The 23,271-nt window shown below is 34.5% G+C and overlaps 1 protein-coding gene across 3 annotated transcripts in view; it reads right to left on the minus strand.

Annotated features, from left to right (window-relative positions):
• ARMC8 (armadillo repeat containing 8) overlaps positions 1 to 23,271 on the minus strand; it is a 106,643-nt gene that overhangs the window by 36,909 nt on the left and 46,463 nt on the right. For all 3 annotated transcript variants that reach the window (XM_047736044.1, XM_047736053.1, XM_047736035.1), the window contains 7 exons: positions 21,326 to 21,418; positions 16,317 to 16,397; positions 13,881 to 13,956; positions 13,694 to 13,784; positions 11,730 to 11,790; positions 9,442 to 9,642; positions 6,426 to 6,521 (listed from right to left, as the gene is read on the minus strand). In XM_047736044.1, the coding sequence (XP_047592000.1) occupies positions 6,426 to 6,521; positions 9,442 to 9,642; positions 11,730 to 11,790; positions 13,694 to 13,784; positions 13,881 to 13,956; positions 16,317 to 16,397; positions 21,326 to 21,418 (699 nt within the window). The remainder of the gene's footprint in view (positions 1 to 6,425; positions 6,522 to 9,441; positions 9,643 to 11,729; positions 11,791 to 13,693; positions 13,785 to 13,880; positions 13,957 to 16,316; positions 16,398 to 21,325; positions 21,419 to 23,271) is intronic.

Here is a 23,271-nt window from a genome sequence, read left to right on the forward strand (position 1 = left end):
TTAAGAACAAGAATTATAATTAATGGTTTATGCAATGACAACAACACAAATAACATAATATTAAATTTTATGTCCCCACTTAATGAAACTCAAATAAAAATCCATTACTTGATTATATAAATACCTCTATTATGTACATAGCATTATCACTCCCAGGTTTGCTTCTTTCAGTATGTTGAAGGCCAAGGGTCTCAATACTGTAGGCAAGTGGCAAAACCTGGTATGGTCATGGTTAACTCTAAAAATACTTACCATTATGAAAGAATGTTGCAGAGTTCATTTAAAATTCTTTGGTAGATTAGCTTTAAGAAGATAACTAACAATTTAACCACAGATTAAGTCAAGGAATTCTGAATTCTGCATGAATTTGCTATAATCAGTGGCAAAGCCAAGTCCTGAAGGGTGCCACTTCTGTGGTACCGTCGAAAACTTTCAACATGTTCGTTTCAGGCGTTTGTTTCAACATGCAGGCCAAGGCTCAGAAATAATTCCTTGCATCTGCCCAATTTCATGGCAGAGACAATTACAGAATTTTGACACTGTGACTTTTAAATGACCATTTAAAATTACTGAACTTTGCAAAAATATTTAAAAATAGAAATTCACGGTATAATTACACTGTTACCCAGAAAACCAACTAGTAATAAAATCTACCTACAACCCATGATAAAAATGTTCAAAAGTGAAATATTTAAGTTTTTTATAGCAGAAAAATATAAGGAAAAACTAATCTATGTTTATCAATATATTTTAAAATCTTGTAACTTTAAAAATACTGAAGAACTTGTATTTGTTCAAAATTTGAACATATATGTTTGAGATATGATTTTATACAAATGATGACACTTTGGAGAAATGACATCTGAGGCAATCATGGACAGCAGTACTTAGGTAACCAAAATCAGGTAAAACTTGGACTCTTCAATTTTCTGAAGACATCTATTACCTACAATTTTACCAAGTATTGATATATATTGCAATATTCAACTTAACTCCAAGAAAATATTATGTTTGGTGCTTTGGATACCATACTATAGCGATGGCATCAAACAGTTTTGAAAACCAGTATTTTAAATATGTTTTAAAATATAAGAGTAAAAAGACATCTTCTCCTTAATGAGAGATGAACTAAAGAAAGGGCCTATGCTTCTGAAGTATAAATATTCTTTTTATTAGAATGAATAATAGTTTTGGAAATTTATAGCATAAGCATCACTATCTTCATTGCAAACTTTTTTAAAATTTATGCTCCAATGCTGTTTAGCTCTTCTAATACACTTAAAAATATATATTTTTACTCTTCCAATTAAGTCATTTAAGATATTCTAACAAATGCTTCCTTTTATTGAGCACTTACAGTCACCCTGCTAAATATTTTAAATACTTTAGATCTCATCCTCACAATGACCCTGCAGATATAGCTTCCTTTTCTGGGAAAAAGAGGGTAGAAGACAAATTCTCCTTCTTTGTTTTCCTTTTCTTTTCTTATTTTCTCTGCCTTAAAAAACAAAACAAACAAACAAAAAAAAACACTGTTCAGTTGGGAAAAGAAAAAACATCTCACCCTTGGCTACTGTCTTCATATTTATCATGTAAAACATCTGTGACTGGATGATTTTTTTCCGCTCCAAGGAAAAAAAACTTAAAAGAGTTTATGTTTTCAATTCTTGAAAATATAAAAGGCATTTAGAAAACATTAAAGATAACAAAAATATTAAATTATTAATTTCTAACTTGATTCAAGGATAGCTATATTGATATCACCATGTTCATTTTAATTAGTTCCCAATAATTCTTTGAACCCCTAACAAATTCTTACTGTTCATTTCTTACTTTTCTCTGACTTACTGAGTTTTTATTATAAATGCTGAGTTTTAAGGCTGTGTTTTACTGCTCTTTATCTCACCTCTGCTTTCCACTGGACAATGTTTCTACAATGTAGGAAGTTCAATCAATGTAGAATCAAATTACTAATCATAAAAAATCTGATATTCAGATAGAATTTTACACAGATACTTATTACTTGCAGAATAGGTTGATTTCTAAGAGGCTAATTCCTATAAACCAAATCATATCTTTATCCCTACAGGGAAAAAAAACAAAAAATTGGTCCAGATTCACAGTTGTGAATGCTATAAATATTTTTAAACTCATACATTTATACATCAGAAGAACCCCTAAGAAATAATAGTAAAAACCATTTCAAAATTAAACTACCATACCATAAAACATGTTCTCTTTGATCTATTATAAAAATGAGAAGACACACCCTTGGAATTGTCTGCCTTTTGAAAAATGGGAGTTTCCTACATTTTCTCTATGCTAAATGTAGTGAAACCCCTTGACTATATGGTTAGATATAGATTCCCTGTATTTTAAGGCTCATCTCTTTACAAATCTGTGTAACTGCTAATAAAATTATGTTAAGTTCTCAACGCAAAAACACCCATATATAATTGGATTAAGGGTGCTTAATGCAATTTTACAATATGGTTCACTCATCCATTTGTCCATTCATTCATTTTTTTCATTCATTCATTTTTTTCATCCATTCTTCAAATATGTATTAGTGCCAACTATGCAACTGGCAATGTTCTAGATGCTGGGAATACAGTGATAAGCAAAAACATAAAAAATCCCTGCCCTCAATGGAGCTTACATTCTAGTTCCTCAAAATGGATCTACAGCTAAGATATAAGCACTCAAAATGCTAGAGGAAAACTTTCTGTGAGGCTCCATCAGTCAGTTACCTCAAAGGAGCAAAGGCTACAATAGTACTACACTTAACATTTGTAATGTACCTTTCTTTTACCAAAAATAAAAATCACACTATGTTAAGTTTATTAACTTCCTTGAATTTTAATTTATATTTACTACTTCCAGTTTTCCTCAATTTACACTTTCTCTTTCTGATAAATTCTACTAGTTCCTTGAAGAGGAAAAGTAAAAGTGAAACAATCCTTTCAAATTTCCAACCTAATTGATGATCAACAGATATTTATCAAGTGATGGTCTTCTTAGGAGCCATTTTTTATTATAAAGGACTTGGCTTCACAATTAAAGGACTGTTTGCCACTGCTGCCTCTGAAGGACTTAACCACTGACTGGAGTTTTGACTGGGAATGGCAGTATTTGAAGTAATCTTAAGTATCTTAACTTCTTTCTTTTGTTACTGTCCCATTAACCGAACATATAACATATGCTTCTTAGTCAGCATTAACATGTGGTTAAGACCATCATTAGAAACTAGACTTTGCCCATGGCAGAGATTACAGCTAATCTTGACCTGGCATGGCTGCCAGTACACTTAATGTGCCCTGGACCCTTCTTCCACTGAGCTCTCAATTGCTGCCTCTGCCTTTGCTTTCTCCAACCAAAATCTTTCAATTATACTAAGTTGAATATGGCCAGACCACACCTGTTGTCAAGCTCAGGGGTCCTTCATCTTTCCTTGGGCTTCTCCCTCCTTATGTCACAGACAAGAGTAGTGTTCCCCACTTTCAATTGCAGATTTTTCCACCCTCCTTCACTTTCTAACAGGACACTGGGAAACTGGGAAATTTAGAAGTATACCACAGAGTGATAAAGGATGCAAAGCCAGGAATCCCAATACCAACTTTGCTCTGCACAGAAGGATACTGAAAGATTCAAGCAGATTAAAGGAAATGCCACTCTGTGTATGGTTTCTGCATTTTCATTTCTATATTTATTCAACAAATATTTATTGAGTGCTTATTAAGTTCCAAGGACTGTTATACAGTTGTTTTCTTTTAATGGGAATACACTATCACCACTCCAACGCAGGAGTGGTAAATTTCTGATCTACAGGTCATGTTCAGTCCTTAGCTTCATTTTTTCCAGCCTAGAGAGAATGATCAAGAAACAAAATCACAGCAGGACTTTAGAAGTCTCCAGAAGCAAGAAGACAGACTAAATCTATGATGAGAGAAGGCCTGTATCTTTTTCCTTTATTGCTGTGCACACCCGTCTCTACCTCTTTACTCTGGTTTTCTCTTCTTCATTTTGCCTCATTTCTTTAACTGGCCTTTTTAGGGTAATGGGATATATAGATTATCTCCTGTATTTACTGAATTGCATTCTCATTTTTCATTTAAAAGGCAGACCAAATTAACATTTCATATTTTTATCTTAAACAAAAAGGCTTTTCATTGCTTTTGTTTGGAGGAGTGGGGAGAATAGGTCTACAGCCCTTGAAATTTCTTTCACAGAGTCTCCACTCATTAATTCAGTAAACTGAAATTCCATCCAACAAGCATAAATATTGCATTAAAAAATAAAACAATAATAAACATTGTCTTCAAAAATCTACACAAAAAGGGAATACAATCAAAGTTTAGAAGGCATAAGTATAAAAGGTAATTAAATATTTCATGGAGAAAGTAAGTAAAAATCTATCCAGATAATTATTTTGACAAAGAAATGGAATAGAAATAAATGCATTCAAAGGAAGAGTTATCATTTTACCATTTTTTATACACTGAAAATAAAGATTTCCCATTCCTAAGAACCGTTTTCATGCAGTTTTTATCACAAAATTATTTTATATTTTTCATTTTACAATTTCTCTCTTCAGTAGTTGCTATAAACTGTAAATTATTCAAACACTTAATTTCCCAGATTAAATATCTTCCTAAAAACTGTATAAATCCTCATTACATAAGAATGTCACAGTATCTTTTCTTTACCACACAAAAAACTATAATAATTATAACTTGTTCTTTATTTGTCATCTTTCTACAGAAGTTATCAGGATTAAGCCTTACCAGTAAATTATACACATTATGAATACAAGTTTTAATACTGATCAGACTATTACGTTGCAAGTATTTCTAGAACATGATATCACAAATTAAGTCATTAGTTCCAAAACAATAGTTTATTAACAAAAAAGTACAAAGAAGTACAAATGGACATCCTATTTCCCCCCATTATGGTCCATCTATCTATCTCCCTTTCAGTCCATGGCACAGACTTCTTGAGCTAAAAGAATAGGTAAAATAATTCTCTTCCCAATGGGCCTAATAACCATCTAAAACCAAATCATTATGTATTTAAGTTATACAGTCCATGTCAATTTTTAAAAAAATGTTTTATCTCTATGTTGCCATAAAAGCCTCTTCCCCTGCAATATACCATGTACCTAAGCTGAATGAAACATATCAATATCAACATCCATAAATCATGCTTACACATAGGGAATATCAGATCATTAGTATATTTGCCTTGAAGTAACAGATTACAAATGAAAGAAGTGTCAAAAAGGATTTTCATAGATATTTACTAAACACTTCAAGTCAAAAACATCTTGTTAACTGAACTAAATTGAGATACATGGAAAGCATTCAGTTTAGTTGTGTTTTTTTGCACTGATTTATAAATCAAAGCTACTCACATATCTAATCTCTCTATTATTTCAATTTTCTTCAATAATGGTTCCTTTCCAATTTATTTCAATAAACCTACAGTTTTTCTCCTATTTCTCTCTATACAAGCCCAAAGTACTTCTCTGAATCATGGTAAATTCCCAATACTTTTTGATTTTCTTCACAGGGCTTTAGATGGGAGTATAATAAATCACCATGTTTCAGTAAATAATGCCCAATTTCCTCTTTCTGCTATAATTCATCAAGACAGATTATGTGGATCAATTTACTGATGTTCCTAAAAGCCATGTGTAAAATTTATTAGATGATGTATTTTTTTTGAGTGGTAAGCTCCAGCCTTTTGGTTTGTGGAGGCAGCCAGGTCAGAGCTTAACACTTTCTTTTAGTCCCTGCTTAGAACTATTCTATAAAGAACACGAGTTCAGTGTTAGACTAGGCTGTAGTAACATAAGGTGCTAGACCAGTGACACATTTTTTTGGGAACTGGAAAATTCAGATGACCACTCACTAAACATAAAATCATTATTCCACAAAGATTTTATTCACATCAAACTTGCACAGCAGCAAAAAAAAAAAAAAAAAAATCAAAACATAACTAAGCCACATATCAAAGAACAATATACAATAAAGATTTGAATTTCTCAATGGCATTGGAAAGTTTTTCCATAAATAACATTTACAATTCTAGTGTTAGATCTTTCAAGGTGTCTAAAGCTTCACAGTGCTAGAATTGATTTTTATCAGAACACATGCAAAAATGTGCAACATAATAATTCATATTAATGACAGAAAAAAGCACACCAATTATTTGTCATTCCAGCACGGCCATGCCACTCTATGTTCTAAAAACAAACAACCCCCAAATCCGGGTCCCATTCATTCTTCAATTATGCCTTTAGTCACTCTGCTTTATTATATTCAAACAGTCACTGTTAGTGCTCTTCACCACGACTTTCAGGTTGACGTCACTCCCTGCCTGCTGGCTGTCAGGACTGGGGGACGCCCCTCTCCCAGACTCACCTTCTTCCGGATGTCTTCATCGTTTGCTCCTAGAGAGGCATAGAGCTTGAATGCAGCCTGGCGGAGTTCATGAGCATGTTTTAAGTCATGATCAAGCTATGGAAGGGGAAAAAAGGTATATTGCAACTCAGTCCACAAACCTAATTTTCAATAAAACTGAGTAGAAATAAAAATTTTTGAAAAAAAAATTTGAACTATTAAGATATTAATGCTCTCATTGACTTCTTGATTACTTCTGGGTTCTGTTCATGTATGACTAAGACCTTGCTGCGTTTGTGTCAGCATGACCTGGAATGCGTGCAGTCTGCTTCTAAGAGTGAACACCGTAATACTTGACACTGGTATATGAAAAGTCTTTGTGAACCTCTGACCCTTAAAAACGTAGTGCTCCCAGATGGCAGCTTTAGTGGCACTGATGCTTGCTTACAACAGCTCTTTGAAAGCTCTCAAAAACTAGGCACTCGGGCTTTTTTAGCCCCCAGACTACAGCTGATAATGTGAGTACTGCTGCAACTGGGTCTCTAGGAGATTTTCTTAAACACTAAGAGCAGTGCTAGCCCAATTTCAGCATTTAACAAGATTTTAGAAAGAGGAAAACCTTTGTGAAAATCCTTAATAAACAATACACCATGGCAGTCATTACTATGTTATCTATTATAATTATCTGATATTTATGTTCAGAGATTTTTTGATAAGTTTAAGGTTACTCACTGGTATGAAACAATTAAATGCTATCTTTCCACATGCATAAATGGCTAGGTTATTAGTTCTTCTGTACAACTGATTTATCATTAAACTACCACAAAAATGAAACAGAAGCATGTTCTCATGACACTTTCATTGACTAAATACAAATCAGTAAATATATAAGGCATATCGATAATGTAAATAATTTATAACTAATTCATCCAAATGACTACCACTCCAAATGAGTTGCCTTGAAAAGGTTCATCTTTATGCAATGATATAAGTATTGTTTATAACCTTCTGAGATCTTATTTTGAAACTTCCTAAAGAACTAAGTGGCATATTAGGTAGAAAACCCTAAATTCATCAGTTAAGAGTTTTATTAAATTGTCACCGACTGTGGTATATGAAGATGGGGAAATAAATCTAGCTGGGTAACATTATTTAGGGTAACAAATAACAACAACAGGGGTGCCTGGGTGGCTCAGTTAAGTGTCTGTCTTCAGCTCAAGTCGTGATCTCATGTCTGACTCCCTGTTCAGTGGGGAGTCCGCTTCTCCTCTCCTTCTGTCCCTTCCCCCCACTCGTGCTCTCTTTCCCTCTCTCTCTCAAATAATGTAATTAAAAAAACAAACAAACAAACAACAAAAAAAAGCCAAGTAACAACAATAGTAGTTTCAAAAGTATTTTGACCAAAGCAGGCAATGATGAATTATGGGAGTAACTCCCCAATATACAACACTCATTTTTATGAATAAGTTCTAAAATATCTATTCTTAAAGTCTTAAATACTTTCTAGTCAAAACATATATTAGAATATGGACTTGGCTTAACATATACCATGAAAATCACACATTTATTAACATGTAAGAATTTCTCACTATGGGTCTCGTATCTATATTTTTATGGTCAGAAACCACTATATAATCCATCATCAAAAATAAAGATGACAAACATATTCAAGGTTTGGTATAAAAGATCATTTAAAAAATTATTACTATTCTAGTTTTACTGTGAGGGAAATAAAATGGAAAAATCCTAACAGAGGAATAATGTTCTATATACTGATTAAATGATTTACACAGGTATAGGGTACAAGTTCTTACAACTATGTTTCCTCACTCTCCTGTCCATCCAAGTGTCCCATTTGCCTTGCTAGGATGGTCAACTAAAATTGTTCATGAGGTCACTCTTAGGACTTGCTCATGTATCTTTGTACCAGTGAGATACTGTGTCCATGTGAGCAAGTGGCCAGAGGGAAAACAGACAAGGTAGCTGGCTCAAAGTCACCCATCACCTATACTGGAAGAACAATACTGTACACTGAAGGAAGAGCAGGCACTAACTTTAATTCATAGAGGGCAGTGTACATTATTAATACCACTAACACAGAAGGTTACTTTGGGGCCGTTCTAGAAGAAAAAGATAAACCCTTAAGAGTTCATTTTGTTTTCAGTGTTAAATGCCAAATGAACAGTTGCCTGTCAAATGAAGTTTTAGGAAACTCAAGGGCATGGGAGAGGTCAAGAGAAAAGTTAAAAAAAAAAAAAAATTACCATTGGGATGACTGGCATCAAAAATACAGTCACATTCATGAAACAGTACTGGTTACTAATTAGGAGGCAATGCTCTCTCTACCATGACCCCCTTAAATAAACTTTCTCTAACTGAATATTGTTCTCTTATACTTAGAGAAATGGATATGACAAACAAGCTGAGAAGAACACAGTCGAAAGAAATACCTAACTATTCTACAGAACTTACAGCTTGAGAAAAACTTTGAGAAAAGCGCAGTCTGGTTCTTGATGGTCGCAAACTAGAGGTTAAACAGTGCTTTAGTTGACACTAGCAGGCCCAAAGCACAGTATAAAACTGAAGGAAAGATGACAAAAGTTAGTAAAGGTAGCAAAAGAGAAAGTGGTGGAAGAGTTAAAATAAGGCCACTCACATCACCTGTCACAGATGATTACCCTTGACGTAAAAAACAAGAATTTAACAAGAGAGATGATCCTGGGAACCTCAACAGGGTAAGTTGATATAATATCAATACCCAGTTTAGACACCCCACTATTTTAGGGTTTTAGTTGAGAATTAGGGATGTCATTTTCTTCCTTCCTGATTACCTGCTTAGTGACAAATTTCTAATGAACACACGAGACAAACTGGATTAAAAAACCCATAGCACCATCTATGTTATCAAAGGGAGAAGATTTTCTTCATTTAAAAGGGTTTTGAACTGTAATCATCAATTGGTTCAAAGTTGTGAGCAGTAAGAAAAGCTTCTTAAAAATCCCTTGCTTCAGCTGCTGAAAAGAAAAACAGAACATACCCTTTTAATATCAGTGATGGCACTCACTGAGCTGGGATACTTGAAATAATCAGCAAGCATGGCAATGAGGTGATCAGTTATGCTAGCGATTCTCTGTAGTTCAACATCTGGTTCAATCAGATAGGCGAGTGTCTCAGCTCCTTCAACTCTCTCCTCTAGCAACCTCTCCTTACTGCACATTCGAACCAAACAAGGCAGTGTCTGAAAGGTAGTGAAATTAATTATTTGCTTTGTGGTAAAGGCAAAAGCTTGAAGGAGAACATATAGTGACTGAATCAATGCAATGGTTTTTATTGGCAGTCATGTTACTGATCAAATGTTTGAATAAACATTCAGAGAATGAAAGGCTTTTTGGAATGTAAAAACAAAGTTCAGTGTATATTAATCATTTGTGCTGACATACTACACCCTAATCATACAAACAAAGCACATTAATGCAAACTCTAATCAGGCTTTGTGACAGATAAAACTGAAACTTTATTCCACAACCTTATAAAAGACATTTACAAATCCCTAATAAATCATGTCCGAGGTTTCTGTCCCATCCATATATTTATTTATTTAAAATACATCTAGCAAAGTGGCCAGTAAGCTCAGGTGGTTAGAGAGTTGATAAAAGACATCCAGCAGTTTAATCAGGAACAATTCTGCTGCAGAAAAAGTATGCTATCTTTTCTTTAGTGAATAATATGACTGGGATGACTTTTATTTTTGGGGTGTGATCAATACTTTCGGTGCAAAACCAAAATACAGCTTTAAAAATTCAGGGATCTTACCATTACTGATTCCATGAGTTTTCCTATAATGCTAACGAAATGCATCAATTGTTCCTAGGTTTTGTAAATGAATCCCTAGAGTGACTATACCTGCTAGTCCAATTTTACTTCTGCAGTCCTTCAAAAATCCTGGTGCTTGTTTTGTTAACTCATCTACATTAGGTCCTCAATAAAAAAATTCTAAGTATTTACTATTTCTAAGGCTGATGAGCACATTTTAAACAACACCACAAAGGTGGAGACTGAAATGTTGTAATTATAGGAAGCCTTCCTCAATTACTGTCTGTGCTATGCTCTTTTCTAAGTTCCTATTATATCTTTACCATAGAGTTTACCACTTCATTGTTCACTACTGATATCGTATCAGGCTAGTGCAGGCTTTATAATACAACCCTAGGCTTCCAATAGGAAAGTCTTATTTTTTTTGAAGTTACTAATATTTATTAATACCATAAATTCATGGATTATTGAATTTAACACTCACAACTACTACATGAAGAAGATGCTATTAACCTAGTTTTACAAATAAGGGAGAAGAGAAGGGGTAGAGCAGTTGAGCAAATAAACTAAGGTTACCTGCATGGAAGCCCATAAAACTCTACACAATGTTGCTAACTTAGTGGGTCCTCAGTTCTAATTAACTGACTTGCTTCACCAAAGACTAAAGCAAACATTAGTATTACTGCTCTTTTATCCTTGGGTTCATTCTGTACACTGATAATGAGCATAAAATCGCAATCATAAAATGAAACATAACCAATTTATTTACACTTAATTTTGTTCTTTGTAGCTAATAAGATGTTTAATATATTTAATATATTGTTATTTTCAAAATGACCCTGTGGGATAGATGAGCAAAAATTATTGCCTCCATTTTCATGAGGCACCAAAAGATTAAGGGAGGTACCCAAGGTTACCCAAGCCAGTCAGTGGTGGAATGCTGAAACCAGAATTCAAGACTTGTAACTTCTAGGGCCAGTCTCTTACTTGGGTTTTTCTGAGTTCTAGTTGCTTTTGACATGTGACAATGATGTTGATGGTTTTCATGTGCTATTTACTTTTTCTTTTTTCATTATGTCTTTTGATTATCTGCCAGGAGGGTGATATAAAGTCTTTGTCTACAGAGCTAATGAACTGCTTTCCTATAAAACTACATTGCAAACTTGATGAAAATCAAGGATTAAAATATATTTTCTATTTCACCTGAATTTTATGTATTGTTACAACTTCTAGATCCTAATTTCCATAAAGATGAAAAAGGTGTGACAAGGAAAAGAACTATTTCACTTTGCCTCTCAAAACACATCAAAAAGCAATTTTTTAAAACTACAGGGCATGCCATTAAAAAGAAAAGCATGCTGTTTTAATATTATTTTATGCTATGCACATATACCATAGTTACATATAAAAAGAAATAGGAGGAAAAAAAGAAATGGGAATATCAATATTTATATTCAACACTTATGACTGGGGGAACTTTTGCATGTGTTTAGAGAGAATTAATTAGCTCACCTTTAATACAATACAGTTGTCATCTGTCCGAATTGCTCCAGCTCTACACATGTAAGTTAAACTGGAATAAGATGGCAGAAAGTAAGTTTTTGCTTGTGTTTTAAAGCTTTAAAAGAAAAATTCCTTGCCTTTAGGATTTTATGGAGAAAAAAAAAGACAGCTACTCTTATTTATCTTGAGGAAGAAGGTTTTCAGATTACCTCATATGAGGTTTCACCAATTTAACACTCAAAACCAACTAACTGATATATAAAGACAGTAAGTCAGGTATTTTTCAAAAACACATACAAAATTGTTTTAAAAATAAAGGCTTGGGGCGCTTGGGTGGCTCAGTTGTTAAGTGTCTGCCTTTGGGTCAGGTCATGATCCCAAGGTTCTGGGATCGAGCCCTGCGTCGGACTCCCTGCTTGGCGGGAGGTCTGCTTCTCCTTCTCCCACTCCCCCTGCTTGTGTTCCCTCTCTTGCTGTCTCTGTCTCTGTCAAATAAATAAATAAACTCTTAAAAAAAAAAAGGCTTAATGAGCAGATAAACTTTGAAGCTATATACCAGGGACAATGGAGTTCCTTATACTTTAAAAAATTTTATTTTTTATTTTTTATTATGTTAGTCACCATATAGTAGCACATTAGTTTTTGATGCCTTATACTTTTTTCTAAAATTTTCATGTGAGAAAGTTTCCATAATAAAAAGGGGGGAAAAGTTAAAAATAAAATATAAAGTTCACAAAGTGTCTAAGATTAAATTAAGCTAAGCTGGGGTATTCTAACTCCAACACCAGTAGTACAAGTATCACAAAAGAAGCATTTAACTCTTAGTGGTAGCCATAAGAAATTAACTAATAACTCTTCAGAGTTTGTCAGCAATGGCTTTGACAACTGGTCAATGATTTGGCTCTATTAAAAAAGAATCTGCCTTCACAATGATACCTGTCTTTGAAGAAGAAAATTACTCAGTACTCCCTAAACAGGTACTGAACACTTCAGAAACTTAAATTAATGAATTTCCTTCTTGGATTAGATTCCTTCAGTAAGCTGGGGAGAGGGAGCTAAAACATTCCATATTCTGGCTTCTATAGAAAGCTATAAAAAAATCAATAAAATTTACTTAGACTGTACAGGATTGAATTGTTTATAGCTGTTATCATCTTAAGACTTGTTACCACATTTTTTTAAACCAGTCCCACGAGAGCATTTATCTTACTTAATGAAAAGGTTTTTGAAGACAAAAAGCAAACAAGCATATAAATAATATACTAAAAACAAAACAAAACAATTCATTGTGCATGAGTAATTCCCTGAAAATTCCTCATCCTTGTCTAAAATACTAGACAGCCACAAATTCTTAATTTGTTACTGGAACAATTGTTACTTAATTGTTACTGGAACAATTAATTTAGCAAAGAATCTTACACAGCAGGCGCTCAACCTATCTATTAAATGTATTCATAATTACAGAATTGACATATATTGAATGCTTATATGTGCCAGGACTTGTACTAATAAGAACTTAACTATCTTATAAACTGTCGCATCTCTATGAGAATTTTAGGTCTTGTGTTTCTAAAGATGAGGAAGCCATATTCTCTGAAATCATGCCTTGGTTATCAACTTCAACTAATTCTCACTCTATATTTTCCTTAATTCTTAGCATAAATTTGTTAGTTAAATCTAATTCTATATTATTTCAACTGAAATACAAGGAGAGTATGTTGAGAATGTAATAAAATAATTTTCTGTGATAAGTCTTAGCTGTTACATGAGTGTTGCTGCTCTGCATGCCACTAGTAGTATGCTGAGTAAAAAATTCATACCCCTTTAAGAAAACATGAGACAACCTCATGACTTGCAAATCCCCAAATCCCAAAATAAGATGGGGATTGGAGGTGAGCTAATTGGGCTGTCCAAAAACACTCTAACATATTGATAAAGCACTGTTGTTCTTCCCACATTGTCTTGACTTTTACCATTTTGCTGATGTCAGCTGCATCTCAATAGGCTTATCCCTCTGTAACATCTTCACAAATATTTGTGGTAACAATTCTCCATCAACCAAAACTAGAAATGAAACAAACGACAAGAATTAAGGAATTCTTTAAATCTACAAAGTTCATAAATCAAATCAAGTAGGGGCCACTGAAAGTTTCAGCCTACCATTTACCAGAGTCATCGATACCTGGGGGTTTTCAAAAGCTAAAACTGAGAAGCATTTCAGTGCTTGCATTCGAACCTGTAACAATAAACAAAAAAAAAAGCATTGATCTTGATCTTGCAAATAACGAATTTTAATGTCACAGAATCTAAACTCTTCTGAAGAAACAACTGTTTAAATCTGCTTAAAATATTAACAGAAGGCCTCAAGGGAATAAAAATAACACCTGAATATCTGGAGTACAGTAAGTTAAACTTAATTATAAAGAGTTAAAATTAACTGTGAAGTAATAGAAAAGAAAAAACAGGAAGAAGCACAACTAAAATTTAATCAGATAAATTCCTAATCAAATTCAAAAGAACAATGTACAAAACATAATATTGGTAAGCCAGAGAGAGCTTAATAACACTTAATTACCAACTGCCTTTCAAGTGGGACATTTCTGCTCCCCAAACTACAAACCAGAGAACTGAAGACAAAAAAAGGAAAAAAGAAAAAAAAAAGTGTAGTCTCATAATAGTGTCTAGGATGGGGTTGTGGCAAAGAGAATAGAACGAAACAAAGTTACAGTAAAAATCTGGAAAGGACTAAACTAACAACTTTTATTTTATTTTTTAAAGATTTATTTACTTATTTGAGAAAGAGAGAGGATGGAGGGACAGAAAGCCCCAAGCAGACCCGATGCTGACCGCAGAGCCTGACGTAAGGCTTGATCCCATGACCCTGAAACTACAAACAGAGCCAAAACCAAGAGTCCAATGCTTTAACCAACTGTGCCAACCAGGAACCCCCTAATTTAACTTTTAAAGCACTGGATGTTATTCACAACTAATGAATCATTGAACATTATACCAAAAACTAATGATGTATCATACATTGGCTAACTGAATTTAAATAAACAACAACAACAAAAACATTTATAAATTGTGTTACATTCCTCAAAACTAGATTACTGGTCTGTGACCATAACATGGGGTCAAACCCTTGACTACATACAATATATTTTATAACCCGCAGGAGCTTCTTTGAGACCAGTTATTTTTCATTCTTTCTGTTTAGTTCTCACCAGACAATCTAATCCTCACTTCCAAGCCTAAGTCTACAATATGATGTTCTTATGCGGGAACTCGAAATTGGTAGGATAGGTAGCTCAAAGTGTGAATTAATTACTTCTGTCCGTCATCTCAGCAATGATCTGCAGCACAGCATGTGTACACCTAAAATATGGGACCTAAAACTGCCAATGATACTCTGACAACGGAGCAAACCTTGGCTAAAGAATAATGTTACCGAAACCTTTTTCCTTTCACAATGTGTAACCTATTATAGTAGATAAGGAAGCTTGGTGCAGAAAAGAAAAGAGAAAAGGAGGGAGAACTGAGGGAATTTATGAAGCTAGAAGATGGAGAAGAGGAGGAACAGTAAATAGCCACCACAGCAATTGTTTCTTGATGTGCCAATGCTGACTGGTTTCAGCCTCCATGTGGCACGGGGTAGAGGAAGCAGCTTTCAGTATATATTTCCTTCCCCCCTCCCTCTGGCTAATTCCAAGCTGGCTCCATTCCCCATTCCTGTCCTTGTGAGTGCTTCACCAAGATCAAACTTTGGGTGTCTAAAGTAGGAAAACATAGATATTAGCAGCTCTGCAATACAGAGCAGATTAGAATCAGTGCACGAGGACAAACAACAAAAATGAGTACTTATCTCTCTGCTCTGTGTCGAAGTGCTAGCATACCAACTCTAATGTGACATAGTAAAGACAATGCCCCATTATCTGCTATAACTTGCTAGTTGGACAACAAATGGAATAACCAAATTTTTAACTTCATGCTTGATAATGTATCATGATGTTTTCTTATACATAAAAGACAATGAAGGAAATCTAATTAACAAGTTTGAAAACCTCTGACTTTTTAACTCAAAATACAAAACAGAACACATTTAAAAAAAAAAATCACAGCATCAGACAAAAATCTAACTTTTTATGAGACTTCACATTTTGAAATACCTAACACATTTTAAATGTTGATGTATATGTCGGTATGTATTCTAAATCTGAGTCACTGTGGCTAAGTCAGGTCTCAAATATGAAATCAAAGTATTTCCTGATATAGCAAGCCAGTGTTCCTATATACTTCAAGGAACCTCCTCCTCATGTGCAGCTTTGACACTGACATCAGAGCAGAAGAGACTGTTAAAATCAATAGCAAATCAAGCCACAATATTCTGAAAGAAAAAAAAACAGAAAGGCAAGGTAGCTTTTAAAATTCTTTAAAGAGGATTTTATAGGTAAAACAATGCCCCATTTTATTAATAAAATGTTATTCTTGATCACAATATCTATCAAAGCAATAAGATATGTGGGCCTCCATCTATATCAAGACTCTAGGAACCAAAAATAAAATAGAAGAATCTGGCCATAATTTTTAACATCTTACTTTGTAAGATACTGAGGTTAGTAGGTGAGCAATATTCTGAACTGCACCATGGTTAAATAAAATTGTTTGATGATCTGGACCCTGTAAGAAAAGAGAACATAACATTAAAAAGAGTAATGACTGATTCCAACAAAACATTTACTTAAGTGTAGGAAAGTTCATTTACTACAAATTCTCACCTACACTTCTCTTGCATAAATCCAGGCAGACAAAGCGTTGCCATTTCTTATGTCACCCCAGTTCTGTAGAACTACTGCTTCCTTACCTTCCCCCCAAGTAATGAAAGGGACACAGAAGCTATCCTGGCACAGGCCCTTTGTAGTTCTTAAATAACATACCATCACAGCAACAGAACCACTCGAATTCTGCATTTCATGTACACAACCCTACACTATGCTGCTAGAGAGAACAGCAGTCATTCTTACAACTTTAGACTGATGAATTAGTCAGAGGAACCCTAAAACTAATTAAGTGCAAGAACTGGATCAGAGCTTAACCTACCATCAGGGAAGTCTGAATTATGGATGGTGGAAAACACAACACTCCATACATAGAAGTGAATATGGTTTGGTTTCTGTTTCTATCTCGTTTCTCTTCTTAAGTTATCATTTCTGAGAGTAGGAAGGTAAAGAAATGGGAAAATTCAGGATTTTATTTTTCATCAACTGTCTTCTACTAAGCAATTTATTGAAATCTTCAAAGTGACAGAACCTAAAGGTTAATGCAAGGCTTTGAAATTGCCACAGTTTGTATACACTGATTTTTTTTAAAAAAAGTTTTCAATTTTTAAGTAATCTCTATAACACATGGTGGGGCTTGAACTTACAGCTCTGAGACCAAGAGTCGAATGCTCACCAACTGAGCTAGCCATATGCCCCTCCTAACGCACTGATTTTATGTACCACCCACCCATTCAAATAATGAAGTCAGAACAAGGATAAGGATGCTACTTTATGCTTATCATTATTCAGAAGAGAAAAACACAGCACTGAAAGTCGGCTACCTATCTGGGTTCACCAGAGAAAACCAGCTGCTAGTCTAGGAAAAAAAAAACTCTCAAATCAATTTTTCCAAGGCACTATTCAGCCAAGTAACAATGATCTTGAAGATGCCTCATTCTTTCCTGGACAAAAGTGGGGAGATCAGTATTCATAGTCCTGAATCACAAAACAGCCATATTCTATTTTATAGGTAGTAATTCCCTGAACATTTTATATACCATTAAAAGACTCCTTTAAAAAACAAAAACACTTCAGCCATTTCTCTTACTAACTTCTAGTTTCTGATTTTTGATGCAAAATATTCCACACTCTACTCAGGCAACCCCCATTACATATATTAGGTAGATTCTAATGTTTCACTATTAAAAACAATGTTTTGTTGAACATTATTAAAGCCAGCCCCACCTCAGTGGAAACTCTCTTAAAAGAGTATGAGGATAAATTCCTTGCATACCCTGCTTGGTATATGTATCCTAACATATCCATCCAGAATAATGCAGGCTTGCTTTTAGAACAACTAAAGATACTGACATTCTCAGGGCACAGGATGGAAGTATGCTCTTTATCTTCCTACCTCATCTTCATCCATGCTTCTGCAATTACAATTATAGGTACTAATTATTGGGTACTTGCTATGAGTTGGGCACTGCTCTAAATGCTTTACTTGAATCGTCTCATTTGAAACAGGAGTTTCCTGCTAATTCAATATAAAGATAGTGGTGGAGACTATAATGGAGAACCTAGGAAAAGAAGGGTTTCCTAAGAATCTGACCTATTCTTTTCTTACATAGTAACAAGAAGGTAACTAGAATAAATTGTGAAGATAAGCCTAAATTACACTAGGCTGACATGTTAGCATACTAAGGTTTTTTTTGCCTTCCATATAAATTTCAACATCCTAATTTAAATACTGGCAGTGCTTAGAAGAATAGCTAAGTAGATGGGGTACTGCCTCTACCCTTGCACCTCATGGCTCTTCCATCTCTGTATTTATCTGTTTCTCTGCTATGAGGTAACCTGATATTAACAGACTGTTTTATATTCTTCAAGCCTTACATACATATACAAATACATAAGTATATCCTTTCTCCTATTTCAACAAAAATGGCAGAATACTACATATATATGTGCTATATGTACTATACATATACTATACATATTGCTCTGAACCTTTGATTCCTTTATAGTACTTCCCAGAAATCATTCACGAGTACCGAAAGAGCTTTCTTATTTCTTTTTTGACCTTACTCCGCTGTATGGATAACCCATATGTTAGTACCCTATAGTTACACATTTAGATTGTTTACAATCTTTTATTATTACAAAATCACTTCAGTAAATATCCATCCACATACATCTTTTCTTTTTTTTGCATGCATCTTTTTTTAAGAGCTAGATCACTTACGGAATATCTGTACTGATGAAGTTATATTATGAAAAAGATCAAGCACGATGCAATTCATTTAACATAACTATTCCCTGCTGCTTACAAGATGTTGTAGTTTTTAATCCCTGAATTTCTTTGCCCCAGAGATTACAGGAAATAATTATAACAAAAGAAGCTCTTCCTCCTCCTCTCTGTGGTTATACACAGGATTGTGTAAAAACAATTGCAAAGAATGGAATTATTGGCTGAACCAACCAGAGTAAAGTTATCATTTGATTCTTACCAAGTCTCTCTTAGGTCTCTCCAAAAAGGACAGGTCTCAAAAGTTTGAGTAACCTGTTTAAGAGGTGGCAACAACTTAATATTACTAGCTTTTATTTTTTTTTTTTTGCTCCTTAATACATCAGGGAGAGAATTTCAAAGATATAATTAGGATTATATTAGTAGTTAAGTTTTAGGGGAGTCAAAAGTTATATGCCTATTTTGACTGAGCAGGGTTTGGTACCCCTGACCCTCCCATTGTCCCAAGGATCAACTGTATATGTAAAGTTGTGAATGAGTCTGAAAATTCTATTATGAATCTTATTTTAAGCCTATATGTAATCTGAACAACATGAAAATAAAAGGTTTTAATAGTTAATGACCATACAGAGATCATCAGATCAATTGTTTTTAAAGATTCATGCTAGTATATCTATAGAAAAATTAATATTTATATTAGGCTATTGTCATTGGGTTTATAAATCTATAATATTTCCTAAGGCTTAATTATATCTCAGAACACTTAAATTTGATTGTTTAATTACAGTGGCAAAATCTAATTACCAGGCTAAACGAAAGATTAGTTAAGGTGATTTTCTCTGATAATATCTTCAGTTCTGTTAGTGGCATGAGGATGCCTACAAATTCTTGCTCAGCATAAGATCCTCTCCAGCAAAAGAACTAATGATTTAATGGCTTTCTTTTATCCATGATTTCAGCTAAAAAGCACTGAGAAATTTTAGATGAGCAAGCCTAAAGGGATTCAGAAGTTTCTGATGAGTAATTCTAAAAGCTATTTGGGTAACTTCTGAGATGGGATTATTCAAACTTCTCATAATGTAATATAATAATGTGACATGTAGTAATTATACCTCCAGGTCTAATTTTCAGTGCCCCTTTGGGATTACCGTAACTATTAGATGCTGTGCTCTCAAGCACTTAGGTATAGATGCAGAAAGATTTCTAATGAGGTACAGGAGTTCTGGAGTATCCTCCTTTACCTATCTGCCAGGGCTGGGCTACGAGACTTGGTTTTACTGTTGGAAAATTCTACACCCTATGAAGTTCAGCTCATTTTTAGCAAATAAATGGCAACAAAATTGTCATTTTCTCAAAGTCTTTCTTTGCCCACCTCAAAAGATTAAGGGAGTGTTTGACATCCCTACACCTATGAGTTGACCTACACACTGTCAAAGCAATCTGGGAAAAGAAATTCAAAGATTTTTGACATCTTTAAATTCTAAATGTCTTAAATAGAACTGAATAGGCTGTGAAAGCCTACTAGGATTTGGGAGGGAAGGGTTAAACAAATTATTAAGGTACTTTTTCTGGAACCTAGTGATTTAAAATTTCATTTATTTGGGTAATTATTCTAAAATAGTATACATGTATGATCTTCCTGGTTTCATATGTAGGTGTTCACTTCTCTTTCCTTTATTTTCTACAGTTCCCCAAACTCCTTACTTTGCTTATTACAAATATAGGTAGGTGAGTAATGCTGTCCTGAAAAATTTATAGTCATCAAAAGATAAACATGTGGTTAGAAATTGGCAAATGTGTAAAAATTATGAAAGATCTCAAATAAATAATCACCCATGGCTATCAAAAGATTATACTCCATATGTAAACTATGAAACAAAGTAAGTAGCACTTTGCAGCACTCTTCAGTTTAGGTTGAGATCCTTTTAGGAACAGAAATTTCTCTCAACAGAGAGCAGAGAAGAAGCTCTCATTTCTCCTTATATGAGATCACTTAAAACAATTTCCAACAATGAGGGTGTGGGGAAACAGTTATGATCACACACTGCTGATAGGAGTATAAAATGGTACAACCTCTATACAAGACAGTATGTGGTAAGATTACAAATGCACACATTCTTTGACTCAGCAATTTCTTATAAAATGTCTTACACAAGATATTTTTGCAGTACTGTTTTATAATAATGTAAGACTGGAACAAGGCAAATGTCCAACAATAGAGAACTGGTTATACAAATTATTGTATATCTTTATAGTAAAAGATATAGTAATATATTTTATAGTAAAATACTATACAGCTGTTGGGGGAAAAAATGAGGGGGCCTCTTATGTACTGATATGGAATAGCTTTCAAGATATGTTAAATGAAAAATACAAAGTACAGAATAGTATATGTATGGAATGCTACCATTTGTGTCCAAAAAAGGGGAAGGGGGATATATACATAGGTCTGCTTATATATAAAAACAGGGGAGAGGGGAGAATATACAAAGGTCTGCATAATGATATATTACAGGTTATCTCTGGGAAGATACACAAGAAGGCAAATCTCCTGGGGGTATAGATTTTACATTACAGAGAACATTTATTCTGGTTCTTACTTTACAGCAGTGTGAGAAGATCTGACAGATGTACTCCTGTGTGTAGCGGGACCTGCTAAGTAGCGCCATGAGGTGTGGTATCACTGTGGCATCCTGGAGTCGAAGGAAAAGAGAGCACAGCAACAAGGAACTTAGGCACTGTGAATACATCTAACTATTTCCATGAGCAGGCACATATGCAAGCTTCTTAATCACAGTAAATCAACACTCTTTAAGGAACACAGCAAAACAAAAAAGAGAATCACCAAATTGTTTAGGTAAAGGATGAGGGGCTTCAATATTCATCCTCAACAACAAAACATAAGAATGGGAAATTCTCAATTTCTCCCACATAAACAGCCTATATCCCCACAATAAGACAAAATTATTTCAAAACACATGACAGAAATCTGTTCTGAAACCAAAATGTGAGCTAATGAGATATACAATAACAAAGAAACTGTAAGGAGGAATTACAGTATAAAAATAAAACTTGACAGTTTTGATCTCTGAGATGTTACGGTAAGTATCAGTTACTAGTAAGAATCATAATGACTGGGGCACCTGGGTGGCTCAGTGCGTTAAAGCCTCTGCCTTCGGCTCAGGTCATGATCCCAGGGTCCTGGGATTGAGCCCTGAGTCGGGCTCTCTGCTCAGCGGGGAGCCTGCTTCCCTTCCTCTCTCTCTCTGACTGCCTCTCTGCCTACTTGTGATCTCTAGCAAATAGATTAAAAAAAAAAAACTAAAAAAAAAAAAAAAAAAAAAAAAAGAATCATGACTGTAGTTAGCTAATTTCAATCTTCACAAGACAATTTGTAAAAATATCAACTCCTCACTTAGAGCACATTCTCTGCCTATTGCTGACATTTAGCAATATATAAGTTGGTGCAGTAGACAAGAGGACAATCTGCCCAATCTGCTGCAGGGCTCTCCAAGAATCCTCTTTTTCTTAGGGTGCAAAGGGAATTAAAAGTTGAAAGGGTATTTGGTCTGAACCACAGAAGGAAAAGGAGACTTAGCTCAAGCCTCCTAGTCAATGCTGTCATAGTCCTAAAGCTGTACTTCTCAAATATGAATGTATATGCAAATTCCCAGGAGATAGTCCTCAGGTACAGATTCTGATTCCATAGGTTTGGAGTAGGATCTAAGCTCCCAGGGAAGGCTGCTGCTGCTGGTCCATAGACCACACTTTGACAAAAGACAACAGAAGGAAGGAAGTTAACTTTAGAGTACTACTGTTGAGATGAACAAGATATGGGGTTTCCCTTAGAAAGAAAAGAATGCCCCAAATCTTTAAAAGGCTAAGTGAAAAAACAAAAGGCAGTTGATTCCCTCTAAGCAGAATCTTTCCCTTTGCTTATTAGTATAACCCTTTTGTGTTATCACAAGCAGTTTAAAAACAAATGAAAAATTTAGAAAACCCCAAAGAAGTCAGGTACTAAATGTGTAGAAAGAAACGGAAGAGAGAAGATGAGAATGTTAAGTACATTTCTATTTCATGGAGGAGGGAGGGGAAACAGTGATTCCGTTGGCAGAAAACAGGGAAGCACGTAGCAGCTAAGAAAGAACAGGCAATCAAAAGATGATATGAAAGCTTCTATTAAGCTCCTGAACTTATTCCGACCTCCTTTCTTTCCTCCATTGCTCTCTCATCTCCTGGTTTTCCTGTAATAACAGCTTCATCCCGTTTCTTCACACCTGCCCCCTTTCTGCCAATTGTCTTATAAGATCTACAATTTATAGTTCATTAAACAAGAAACAGTTACATAATTTGCCCAAAGTCACCCAACTGATAAACAGGATTTCAAACTAGACATCCTACCTTCTTCTAAGCGAACTGCCCTGTTTTCAGTTTAGTATCTAAGTTGCTATGCCAGCTGGCTCTATACAATCCAACTCACAGAGGGCAGTTAATTACACTAAAACATTACTCTCTGTCATCATTCCATCCAGCACTCTTCACAGAT

This window comes from Lutra lutra, chromosome 1 (assembly GCF_902655055.1).
Source record: "Lutra lutra chromosome 1, mLutLut1.2, whole genome shotgun sequence".
Lineage (NCBI taxonomy): Eukaryota > Metazoa > Chordata > Mammalia > Carnivora > Mustelidae > Lutra > Lutra lutra.